The following is a 13291-nucleotide window of genomic DNA, read 5'->3' on the forward strand; positions in this document are numbered from 1 at the left end:
GTATTCACCTATTATGTTTCCTTCTCTCCCTTTTCCTACTGTCGAATTCCAGCCATCCATGACTATTAAATTTTGGTCTCCCTTCACTACCTGAAAAATTTCTTTTATCTAAACTTGGTGATCAAGTTAAATATTGGGCACTGCATAAGGTATGTTATGTGTGTGTTGAAGATCTAAGAAAATGATCCAAAAAGGAGAAACCAGCCTTTAGATTTGCTGTTCCTATGATATGGAGGGAGCCAAGAAATCATTCCAATGATCACTACTTTTGCAGTGTTGATATTACTGGTCATTATTTGAAAAACAAGAAGGTAATAAGCTACCCTAACCTTGTGTCCACCATCCGACCAGTAGGGCATGGTTTAGATTTGCCGGTTTCTGAACCACCAGATGATTTAAATTCTGTTCAAACAGAAGTATTTTCTGATGCACAATGTGATTTAGATGAACCAGGTGATGATGAATTCCATTGTAATACAGAAAGTCTAGAGCCCAAATTGTTTAATCAGACTGAGCTTAACGATTTGGTTAGGGATCTGGGCTTAATGAAACAAAAAGCTGAATTGATTGGCTCTAGATTAAAAGACAAGAACTTATTGGCAGTTGGAGTCAGCATGTACATGTATAGAAAGAGAGAGAGCAGCAATTTTTCACATTTTTCAACAAGAAGGTGATTTAGTGTACTACTTAGACATTCCCGGTCTGATGAATGAGTTTGATATTGAATGCAAAAAGGAAGACTGGAGACTGTTCATTGATTCATCCGAAACTAGTTTAAAGGCTGTTCTATTACACAATGGTAACATGTATGGATCTATACCTGTTGGACATTCTGTACATATGAAACAAAGCTATGAAAACCTAGAAATAGTGCTAAATAAAATAGGCTATTCTGCTCATGGTTGGATGATATGTGGCGATCTAAAAGTAACATGCATGCTCTGTGGTCAGCTAGGTGGCTTTACCAAATTTCCATGTTTCTTGTGTGAATAGGACAGTAGGGCTAGGGATCAAAGCTGGTGCAGAAAGAAGTGGCATGCGAGGGAGTCTTTAAAACCTGGTGAGAAGAACATTCTACACAAAAACCTTGTAGATCCAAAAAACGTTCTCCTATCACCTCTACAAATAAAGTTAGGCCTAATGAGACAGTTTGTAAACATTTGGCTAAAGATGGACCATGTTTTAAGTATCTCTGCCAAAAGTTTCCACACCTTTTAGAAGCTAAACTAAAAGACAGTGTCTTTGTCGGATTTGACATTAGAAAATTGATGTTTGATGTTAACTTTGAATCCAAAATGACCTTAAATGAGAAAGAAGCATGGGTTTCATTCAAGCAAGTCGTTACAAAGTTCTTAGGATATGAAAAAGACCCAGAATATGTTTCTATTATAGATACAATGTTAAAGAAGTTTAAAACTTTAGGATGTTAAATGAGTGTGAAAGTTCACTTTTTGAACAGTCACCTTGATTACTTCCCGGACAGTGGGAGATGTTAGTGAGGCGCAAGGAGAGCGTTTTCACCAGAACATTAAAGTGATGGAAAAATGTTACTAAGGCCGCTGGAACACCAACATGATAGGGGACTTCTGTTGGTCACTTCACCAAGAAGTTAAAAGAAAAAAAAAAATTGATATTTTGTGTAAAGAAAACTTTTGTTAAAGTGACACGTTCCACATCATTACGAAATGTTGTGTTCATGATCTATGGAACAAGGATTAATGTATGTATGTAGTACTCATGGTAGAAAAAGCTACACAAGAAGCTTCAAAGAAAATACAAACCAATTCCAGCTGACAAGTGAAACCTCTGTTAACACATATCATTGTTTTAAGTAGCTTACTGTATATGCAAACCACGGTTATGTTGTAAGAAAGTGTTTCATTAATTTCCCCATTTACCATATAGCATAGGATTTTTATACTATATAATAAAAAGCATATTGCTCGAAAACTATGGGTGATACAAAAAAACTAAGGCTAGGTTTGGATTCAGCTCATAAAAATTTATAAGGGTCAGCTATCAAAGTAAAAAAAGTTTTTAAAAAAATTTTTTCATTGGCCTCTGTTGAAATTGTTACTCCTTCCAGACCAGTTCCAACTACACTTCACTTTAGTAACATACTGTATGCTACAATACAAAATTAACTGCTACATGCTGAATTTTTTTATACCATGAAATATGATTCAAAAAGACTGAATATATTGTCAATTACATCCGAACACACACATCACACATCTGCATCTAGTGAACAGTGCCAGCCACCTCCAACTCCCACCTCTGACTTCTTATAGGAAAGGAACAAAGGGTTAAAGAACACACATTGATAAATTAACATTCGCATAAAATAATGCTGTAAGAGAGCAAAACTTCAAAAGACAAGTACAATATCATATCTGTGAAAAAAAGTTCAGAATGTGATGTTCAAGAAAAATGTAAGTGAAGAAAAATTATGTACAAAACCCATTTAACATATAGTAACTGTTGCAATTAATATGAAGGAAACAATAAATCAATAGGCGCACATTAAATGAAAATCTTCAATTGTCTCCCAGCAAAATCAAATGGGCTTGCATTATTAGGCGTTTGTTGTTGTTGTTGTTGTGGTCTTCAGTCCTGAGACTGGTTTGATGCAGCTCTCCATGCTACTCTATCATGTGCAAGCTTCTTCATCTCCCAGTACCTACTGCAACCTACATCCTTCTGAATCTGCTTAGTGTATTCATCTCTTGGTCTCCCCCTACGATTTTTACCCTCCACGCTGCCCTCCAATACTAAATTGGTGATCCCTTGATGCCTCAGAACATGTCCTACCAACCGATCCCTTCTTCTGGTCAAACTGTGCCACAAACTCCTCTTCTCCCCAATCCTATTCAGTACCTCCTCATTAGTTATGTGATCTACCCATCTAATCTTCAGCATTCTTCTGTAGCACCACATTTCGAAAGCTTCTATTCTCTTCTTGTCCAAAGTATTTACCGTCCATGTTTCACTTCCATACATGGCTACACTCCATACAAATACTTTCAGAAATGACTTCCTGACACTTATATCTATACTCGATGTTAACAAATTTCTCTTCTTCAGAAACGCTCTCCTTGCCATTGCCAGTCTACATTTTATATCCTCTCTACTTCGACCATCATCAGTTATTTTGCTCCCCAAATAGCAAAACTCTTTTACTACTTTAAGTGTGTCATTTCCTAATCTAATACCCTCAACATCACCCGACTTAATTCGACTACATTCCATTATCCTCGTTTTGCTTTTGTTGATGTTCATCTTATATCCACCCTTCAAGACACCATCCATTCCGTTCAACTGCTCTTCCAAGTCCTTTGCTGTCTCTGACAGAATTACAATGTCATCGGCGAACCTCAAAGTTTTTATTTCTTCTCCCTGGATTTTAATACCTACTCCGAATTTTTCTTTTGTTTCCTTTACTGCTTGCTCAATATATAGATTGAATAACATCGGGGAGAGGCTACAACCCTGTCTTACTCCCTTCCCAACCACTGCTTCCCTTTCATGTCCCTCGACTCTTATAACTGCCATCTGGTTTCTCTACAAATTGTAAATAGCCTTTCGCTCCCTGTATTTTACCCCTGCCACCTTTAGAATTTGAAAGAGAGTATTCCAGTCAACATTGTCAAAAGCTTTCTCTAAGTCTACAAATGCTAGAAACGTAGGTTTGCCTTTCCTTAATCTTTCTTCTAAGATAAGTCGTAAGGTCAGTATTGCCTCACGTGTTCCAGTGTTTCTACGGAATCCAAACTGATCTTCCCCGAGGTCGGCTTCTACTAGCTTTTCCATTCGTCTGTAAAGAATTCGTGTTAGTATTTTGCAGCTGTGGCTTATTAAACTGATTGTTCGGTAATTCTCACATCTGTCAACACCTGCTTTCTTTGGGATTGGAATTATTATATTCTTCTTGAAGTCTGAGGGTATTTCGCCTGTTTCATACATCTTTCTCACCAGATGGTCGAGTTTTGCCAGGACTGGCTCTCCAAAGGCCGTCAGTAGTTCCAATGGAATGTTGTCTACTCCGGGGGCCTTGTTTCGACTCAGGTCTTTCAGTGCTCTGTCAAACTCTTCACGCAGTATCGTATCTCCCATTTCGTCTTCATCTACATCCTCTTCCATTTCCATAATATTGTCCTGAAGTACATCGCCCTTGTATAGACCCTCTATATACTCCTTACACCTTTCTGCCTTCCCTTCTTTGCTTAGAACTTGGTTTCCATCTGAGCTCTTGATGTTCATACAAGTGGTTCTCTTATCTCCAAAGATCTCTTTATTTTCCTGTAGGCAGTATCTATCTTACCCCTAGTGAGATAAGCCTCTACATCCTTACATTTGTCCTCTAGCCATCCCTGCTTAGCCATTTTGCACTTCCTGTCGATCTCATTTTTGAGACGTTTGTATTCCTTTTTGCCTGCTTCATTTACTGCATTTTTATATTTTCTCCTTTCATCAATTAAATTCAATATTTCTTCTGTTACCCAAGGATTTCTACTAGCCCTCGTCTTTTTACCTACTTGATCCTCTGCTGCCTTCACTACTTCATCCCTCAAAGCTACCCATTCTTCTTCTACTGTATTTCTTTCCCCCATTCCTGTCAATTCTTCCCTTATGCTCTGCCTGAAACTCTGAACAACCTGTGGTTCTTTCAGTTTATCCAGGTCCCATCTCCTTAAATTCCCACCTTTTTGCAGTTTCTTCAGTTTTAATCTACAGGTCATAACCAATAGATTGTGGTCAGAGCCCACATCTGCCCCTGGAAATGTCTTACAATTTAAAACCTGGTTCCTAAATCTCTGTCTTACCATTATATAATCTATCTGATACCTTTTAGTATCTCCAGGTTTCTTCCATGTATACAACCTTCTTTTATGATTCTTGAACCAAGTGTTAGCTATGATTAAGTTGTGCTCTGTGCAAAATTCTACCAGGCGGCTTCCTCTTTCATTTCTTAGCCCCAATCCATATTCACCTACTACGTTTCCTTCTCTCCCTTTTCCTACACTCGAATTCCAGTCAGCCATGACTATTAAATTTTCGTCTCCCTTCACTATCTGAATAATTTCTTTTATTTCATCATACATTTCTTCAATTTCTTCGTCATCTGCAGAGCTAGTTGGCATATAAACTTGTACTACTGTAGTAGATGTGGGCTTCGTATCTATCTTGGCCACAATAATGCATTCACTAAGCTGTTTGTAGTAGCTTACCCGCGTTCCTATTTTCCTATTCATTATTAAACCTACTCCTGCATTACCCCTATTTGACTTTGTGTTTATAACCCTGTGGTCACCTGACCAGAAGTCTTGTTCCTCCTGCCACCGAACTTCACTAATTCCCACTATATCTAACTTTAACCTATCCATTTCCCTTTTCAAATTTTCTAACCTACCTGCCCGATTAAGGGACCTGACATTCCACGCTCCGATCCGTAGAACGCCAGTTTTCTTTCTCCTGATAACGACATCCTCTTGAGTAGTCCCCGCCCGGAGATCCGAATGGGGGACTATTTTACCTCCGGAATATTTTACCCAAGAGGACATCATCATCATTTAATTATACAGTAAAGCTGCATGCCCTCGGGAAAAATTACGGCCGTAGTTTCCCCTTGCTTTCAGCCGTTCGCAGTACCAGCACAGCAAGGCCGTTTTGGTTAGTGTTACAAGGCCAGATCAGTCAATCATCCAGACTGTTGCCCTTGCAACTACTGAAAAGGCTGCTGCCCCTCTTCAGGAACCACACGTTTGTCTGGCCTCTCAACAGATACCCCTCCGTTGTGGTTGAACCTACGGTCCGGCTATCTGTATCGCTGAGGCACGCAAGCCTCCCCACCAACGGCAAGGTCCATGGTTCATGGGGGGGGATTAGGCGTTTAAGAAATGTTATTGTTTGTATAATGTAATTAACAAAATGATTAAAGGTATATGTGAAATTAATCAACTTTCAGCTACATGTGATGTGGCATAGAATCTTGTTCACAAAGAAATTAATAAACTTTAAATCAGCAAGTTTTAGTCCTTCTTATTAATCAAACTCATTATGTTCTGAGGAGTATACTTAAAGAGGATCACCATTTGATAAATATTATCATTGTGAACAAACATTAAAGATTAAGTATGTGATGTATAAAATGTACACACAAATTGCATTATGTTTCAGTCTTAGTCAAATAAATATTAACGATTAGTATGCTAAGAAATGAAGAAAGAACATAAAAGGGCTTAGAGACATGTTTGTGATACACAGTTTAAATAAGTAAATGCATTTTTGTGATAAATACCTCAAAGTTTTTTACATATCCAGATGTGAATGTACTTTATGTTGCAGTATTTAATTTTAATTATTCAGTTCTCTCATGGATACTGTGTTTTGTAAAAAACATAACCGACACTCACTTCATCAGTGCAGCTGAAATCTCACCTCATTGCCCATGTGGATGTGTGTACAAACACACTGACTCCCTTGGAGCCTCTTGTGGAAGGATCAGGAAGCAGCACATTCAGCACAGTTGTGATTAACAGCACCACGTAGCGGAGGGTGTGTCTGCTGTGAGCCACTTGTTTGCACTGGATGACTTAGCAGTGATGTAGTGTTGTGCATCAGTACTTCATAAATAACAAAAAAGAAAACAGAAAGAAGCACAACGTAGAAACAATACTCAAGTTGCCTACACAGTTGAACATGTAAGTACTTGCGACATGTAAAATAGCTTGAAGCAGTTCAAAGATACAATTTCATAACACACTATCACTGGGAGGATTCTCAACCAGTCTTCTACACATTGTCTACATAAATCAAAGTGTTGAAAGTTATAATGAGTTGTTATTGCCTGACAATAAACATAAAGTTTCTTCCTCTTCTTCTTTCAGAAATTAGCGTACATTCTCCTTCTTCTTCTCCTTCTGTTTTACAATCTACTGTTCCAACTAAATTTCCTCACCAAAAGTGTTGTGTAGTTCCAATAGCAATTCTTTGACAAACATTCTTCAGCTGGGAATGTTGTTTCAAACTCTGGAGATGATGTGAAATTTTCCATGCAGTACTTTCCTCATCTGTCTTTACCAACATACAAGTGTTGTCCACAAATACATCCTAATCTTATCTGCCTCACTAGGAATCTGTCAACAGGAAACTTAAATCATCCATTGGTAGTAAAATTGTCAATCGTTTATTGGGGTAGCATTTATCGTTGTAGTTTTCTTGGATTATCAAATCTATACCCTCTTTTATCAAGCTTAAATTAATTTCAAAATTGCCATTATGTTTGGCTTTGGCAAATTGATCTATCTCATAACATTAATTTCAAGTGGCATTATGAATTATTATATTCAGTTCAGTAGTCAGATAGACTTCTTGTTCCCGTAAGATGGAGACAGAATTTCTCTTCTTCATGTTGTTTACTGTCTTGAGTATCATCAGAATGTTCAGTGTATGTCGATCCTGTAAGCTCTTTCTTTGGATCTGCGAATAACGTGTGAGTCATTATGGGTATCGGTCACTTTTTGGTCCAGTGTTTTTGTGAATTTCATGTTTGGTCTCCATTATCTTTGCCCTGATTTTTTATCATTAACTTTTGAATATCTGCCTTCAGCTCTTGATCCAGTTTTGATTATCTGCTCCCATTCCATTGTCACATCATTACTTCCTACATTTTTGACATGATTGTTGTCTATTCCTGCATCTAATGGTTCGTTGTGTGTGTTTAAATTGGAACTTTTACTTGCAGTTGCCGCTACGGCTGCTATAGTTTGACTTCTGCCAACTAGGCTGTATTCGTTAATAACATTCATGTTAATTCTATCTTGACTGAAATTGTCTTCATAATTAATTACGTCACAATTTTCACTTTTTCTAGTCAAAATATGCAGACTTCACATTCAATTTATGTAATTTAGATAATAGTTCACAGTCTACAGCTTTTTTCTGTGCAGTAATGGTTGAATTTATTGAGGCGCCGCTGAGAATTCCAAATGCACTCACCATACATGGATCCTGATGATTGGGCTCCAGATCAAAAAATTGTTGCAGGATGCAATGTCCTTGTCACCAGTCTCCATATATAACATGTTGGCAGGATATAATTAGCAACAGTGCTACATTACTCCTTTTCGCCTCCAACTATCCAATTAATTCCTATCCCATTGATCACATTAGAGGAAGCAGACTATGAAAGATTGAGTTGGTAATGGTTAATGGTGGTTCACTGATTGCTGATAGTATTATTTATTATTGAAAAATTGTTACTCCTTCCAAACCAGTTCCAACTACACTTCACTTTAATAACATCCCATATGCCACAACACAAAATTATCTACTTCACACTGAAACTTTTTAGACAATGAAAACATGACACAAATAGATAGAATATGTTGTCAATCACATATGAACACACATGTCCCGTGCACCTGCATCTGGTGAATACAGTCGACCAACTACAACTCCCAACTCTGGCTGCTAACTGAATTATTATGCCTAATGTGTGCATGAAACAACACAGCAATAAAAATTCAAGATACCTTATCAGGGGTAAAGATTCATTTTAACTGCGGGAGACAGCCTAACCAACAGTAGGTGCATTAATACATTTTTCATCTTGTGGAAATGCTAAGCAGTAATTGTAGAAAAATGTCAAAAAATAATAAATATTCAAACGTGTGAGGACACAGGATCCTCTTAACGTATGATGAGTGAGATCTCCATGTCTGCCTGTGGTAGAAAATATGAGGGGCCAGCTTGAGTGTCAACTCCATCTCAGTGCCAGTGTCTTGGAAACAGACTATAAGATGAACAACAACAACAAAAGCAAAACGAGGGTAATGGAATGTTGCCGAACTAAATCAGTTGATGATCAGAAAATTACACTGCACAAAATAGATCTATAAAAAGCATAAATACCCATGCTGTTTTGGATCACGTTCAAATTTCATCGAGTGTTTTTGAACGATCCCTAGTGGTTCCACACTGTATAACAGCGCAGAAATTACAGTGGCGCCACACTCCAAATGTAATACAGAGGGGTAACAGACCCACAATGTCCTCAGACAAGGGTTGGCTTATATGTGGGGGTGCCAACAGTGTCAAAGGTTGTCAAGAATGTGTAAATGGATGCTTCAAGGAAAGGGGTGGTTTCATTGACACCTTTTGTGCCACCTCCTGTATTTTAGTGTCAATTCTGAGCAGCAGTTGTAGGAAATGTTTTCCTCAACCAGTCATAAGAAAATAGGGTGATTTCAGTGCCGGGCATCGCACTTCTGATCTTCACTGCAGAAGCGTCTAAGGAAGGGGTGATAGACGGGTGACATGTGGGTGGTGTTATGTCCTTCCCAACGTGTGACACATCCACAGTGTCTTTGAGCAGAATTGTGGTGGAATTTGGTTGCAGTGTAACATCATTAAACTACTTTACACCTCACATGAACTTCTCAGCTCTTGACTTTTCTTTCTTCTGTGTGTACACCTTCTAGTACGAAGCATCCCTGAACCAGAGGGTGAGTTCGCAGGGCGCTATACTTTTGCATCCTCAGTGATGGAGGATTTAAGCACTCGTAAGCCCTGTTTCTAAATTCTACTTCACAGTTGGGGAAAATAACAAAGTTTCAAAAGAGTGTTTCGTTAATTCTTTTACGCAGTGTAGATTAAGAAATAGGACGCTAAAAGTAGTAGATAAGTTTTATTATTTGGGCAACAAAATAGCTGATGATGCCTGAAGTATAGAAGACCAACAAGAGAAATGAAAACATTTCCGAAAAAGAGGAAGTTGCTAACATCTAATATAAATTATACCTTTCACCACTCATACCACTTCGAAACTGTAAATCAGATGTGTCTCTTTGTCTTTATCTCTGTATAGAAAACTGGAGAAAAATCGCTGCCTACACTGTAAATGTTCAGTGTTTGTTACCAAGCTTAGAGACAGTGGAAATGTTTGTATTGTGCAGTATAGAAAAATTACTGAAAACTTACCTGAAGTTTATTTCATTTCCATTTTGTAGGGTCTTCCATCAGTGAGCAGAGCAGTGATCCACAATGATGATTCTGGTGGTCAAACAAGATACAAACTCTTAGTGGAAGGTGATAACCTACGAGAAGTGATGGCAACACATGGGGTGAAGGGAACACGTACTACTTCTAATAATATTTATGAAGTGTATACAACTCTTGGTATTGAAGCAGCCAGGTAACATTTTTCAGTAATGTTGTTTTATTTGAACTCTAGTTTAAATATAATTTATATTGAACATTCCACTTAACTTGACAGTGTGAATGCACATAGAAATCAGAATTGGAAAAAAAAAAAATATTTGAATGATGAGTAATTATACAGATATAAATTATTACTCATTATTTGTGAACAACAACAAATAAAAATATTTCTTTGAAGAATTACTCATTTACACAAATAAAAAGGTTTATCTGTTGTTTGTGAATAAAAGGGTATACAAATAAAATAGTTTTCAAATCCAATTCTTTTTCATTTGTAACACAGATATATTTTTTCTTGCTATTAGACTAGCTTTCAGAACAAGTCTCCTTTCAGACATTTCACCAGACAATTTTATTGACTTCTGAAGATTTACCATTCTGGCATATGAAAAAACATTTTCCAGGTGTCAAAGGGAGTAGTGGAATGTTGTATCCACTGAAAAATCATCCTTGTTGAGGTTAATGATCAGAGAGCTTCAGATCACAATTTCTTATACAAAAAATTGAGAATTCATCAATTCTGTGCTAGATTTTGAACAATAATTTCACTGTGGTTCCTACATAGTTTTATCACTGGAATCTTCTGATTAGAAATTGAAAAGCGAATTTTAGAATCAAAAAATGAATTTCCTTCTTCTGTTAGAACTTTATTTTCAGACTCACCACCTGATTTCTTCAGCAAATACATACCTGAAATTTCTTATAAGCCTTCCTTGATCTTGGACTGCAATGCTTTTAAATAAGGAAAAAACAGTGCTGCAATAATACCTTCATGTTTTCCCTGTGGTGTAGAAAGATGGAAAAACTCTTAAAATTGTCTGTGGATACTTTCTCAGTCAGAAGCAATATTTAATGGGACTGTCGACCAGTGTTTGCATCCTTGTACATAGTGTGGGGATGCCGCACAAATTTTTTTCCATGTTACTGCTTTGTACTGTGACCATGACGATCACGCAGTGCTCTTGTAAAATTCTTGAACCGTAGTGCACTACACGAAACAGAGTGTTTCCCCAATCTGCTAAAATCAGTATACTGAAGGTCTTGCTGAAAAATTACTTTGTTCTCAGAATAAGTTACACACTGTCTGTCCAGGGACTGTAAACCAGAGACTGCCTCAAGTATACGACCAAGCTTAATATTTTTTTCTTGATCTTAGTTCATTTTGGGTTCATGGAATCTTCTGTCTGGCTTCTTCCTTGGAGCTGCAGTTGGCAGTGAGGTTTCTGTGTACTTCCTCCAATGTTGTAACATTGGGTGCTGCACCGCAATGCCACCCGTAGCCCAACATATCTCAGACAGAAAGTGCACAAAACTGAAATGAATGTCATGTACAGTACATAAAAAAACATGTAACAATGAAAACAATCGATTATTGCCAATATAATGCAAATACATTGTTAAAAAATATCTACTCTCAAAGTGGCGCAGGTTAACACACAAAAAGGTGTAACGTTTACGAGCTTTCAGGGGCAGTGGCTCCTTCTGGCAGAAGATTTTAAGGGGAAGAAAGAGGGGCGAAGGAAAAGGACTGAAGAGGTTTAGGAAAAGGGGTACAGTTCAGAAACGTCATCCACAACCCCGGGTCAGGTGACAGATGGGATGAGAAGGAAAGATTCATCCCATCTGGTAAGTCTCGCCTGACAGGATTCTGGGTGACTTTCCTGAACTGTACTCTTTCTAAACATTCCCAGTCCTTTTCCTTCATCCCGCTTCCTTCTCCTTCAACTCTTCTGCCAGAGAAAGGAGCCATGGGCTCCAAAATATTAGTCACTACAAAAACAGCCCTATAACTCAATATGTTCACTTATTCACACTTGACACTGAGGGAACAGAAATTTGAGCATGGTGACTTTGTTTCTGTAGGCTCAAAATTTCTGACATAAAATACATTTTTGTTTTTTTCATGCATTGTCTTTTTGTGATATTAACATAAAACTGTTCTCTTTTTTTCCCATAACTGTAATTATTGTGCAACTTTTTGCTGACAGAGTCAATTAAGTTTGTTGTATAAAATGATGATATCGTTGTTAAATGGATACCCCAGTCAGTTATTAGAAACCCAGGCCCTGAATGTCATTGTATTTTGAATCACATCTCCAAACGTAGGACACATTCGGGAGGACGACGGTTCAATCCCGCGTCCGGCCATCCTGATTTAGGTTTTCCGTGATTTCCCTAAATCGCTATAGGCAAATGCCGGGATGGTTCCTTTCAAAGGGCACGGCCGACTTCCTTCCCTGTCCTTCCCTAATCTGATGAGACCGATGACCTCGCTGTCTGGTCTCCTTCCCCAAACCAACCAACCAACCAAACGTAGGAGTCTTCCCTCGCATATGCTGAACCTTTTATGCAGTGATGAGAATGAGTGCGTGAAGGTCACATCCTTCTACATTTTAATATGCAGTCACTCACTGGCAAGACTGTTTTAATCAATAAGGAGTTGTTTGAAGAGTAAATAATTTATTTAAACTTCCAGTGTCTTGCTAGATCTGACACCTATTTGTTTTCGTAGCTGACATCTTGCTTGTGAGAAACTTGAAGAAATTGCGAGGGCATTACATGCTAACAATCCACAGACATATGTCATCCTGGTTAACAAGCATGAGTGAACTCACTGTTAGTTTTCACTTTTTCCTTTTACACATACAGAGCAGTAATACTATATAAATATGTCTGATATTTACTAAAGAGACCGGAAGTAATCTGTGGATACTTTGCCCTACAAAACTTACTTGAACTATACTATAGTTACCTATACTATAGTTACTATCCTATAGTTACCCAATAGAAAAATATAAACCCTCCCTGATGTAGATATTCAAGCAAATGTTCCCCTAGAAAAGTTATCATACAAGAGTACGAAATTTAAATTTGTACACAAATTTTAGTTCGGAAGGGGACATAAATTCTGAACATCATTTTAGGAAAAGAAATTGTTAACTCAGACCATGGCTTACATAGGAGAGGGACAAGAAGGATCTTTGCTCCTTTTCATCTTATTGCTAATAACCATGATAGCCAACCTGATAGCATCGGCTATCCAACTGATTATATGTGAAAACAGAGTTCC

General features: G+C 37.8%; 1 protein-coding gene across 1 annotated transcript in view; it reads left to right on the forward strand.

Moving 5' to 3' along the window:
• The window catches only part of LOC126259818 (DNA-directed RNA polymerase III subunit RPC1), a 249392-nt gene that overhangs the window by 205761 nt on the left and 30340 nt on the right, over positions 1–13291 (forward strand). The window contains exon 23 of the mRNA XM_049956862.1: positions 10011–10195. Coding sequence (XP_049812819.1) covers positions 10011–10195 — 185 coding nt within the window. The remainder of the gene's footprint in view (positions 1–10010; positions 10196–13291) is intronic.

Source organism: Schistocerca nitens, chromosome 1 (assembly GCF_023898315.1).
Source record: "Schistocerca nitens isolate TAMUIC-IGC-003100 chromosome 1, iqSchNite1.1, whole genome shotgun sequence".
In the NCBI taxonomy this organism is placed as follows: domain Eukaryota; kingdom Metazoa; phylum Arthropoda; class Insecta; order Orthoptera; family Acrididae; genus Schistocerca; species Schistocerca nitens.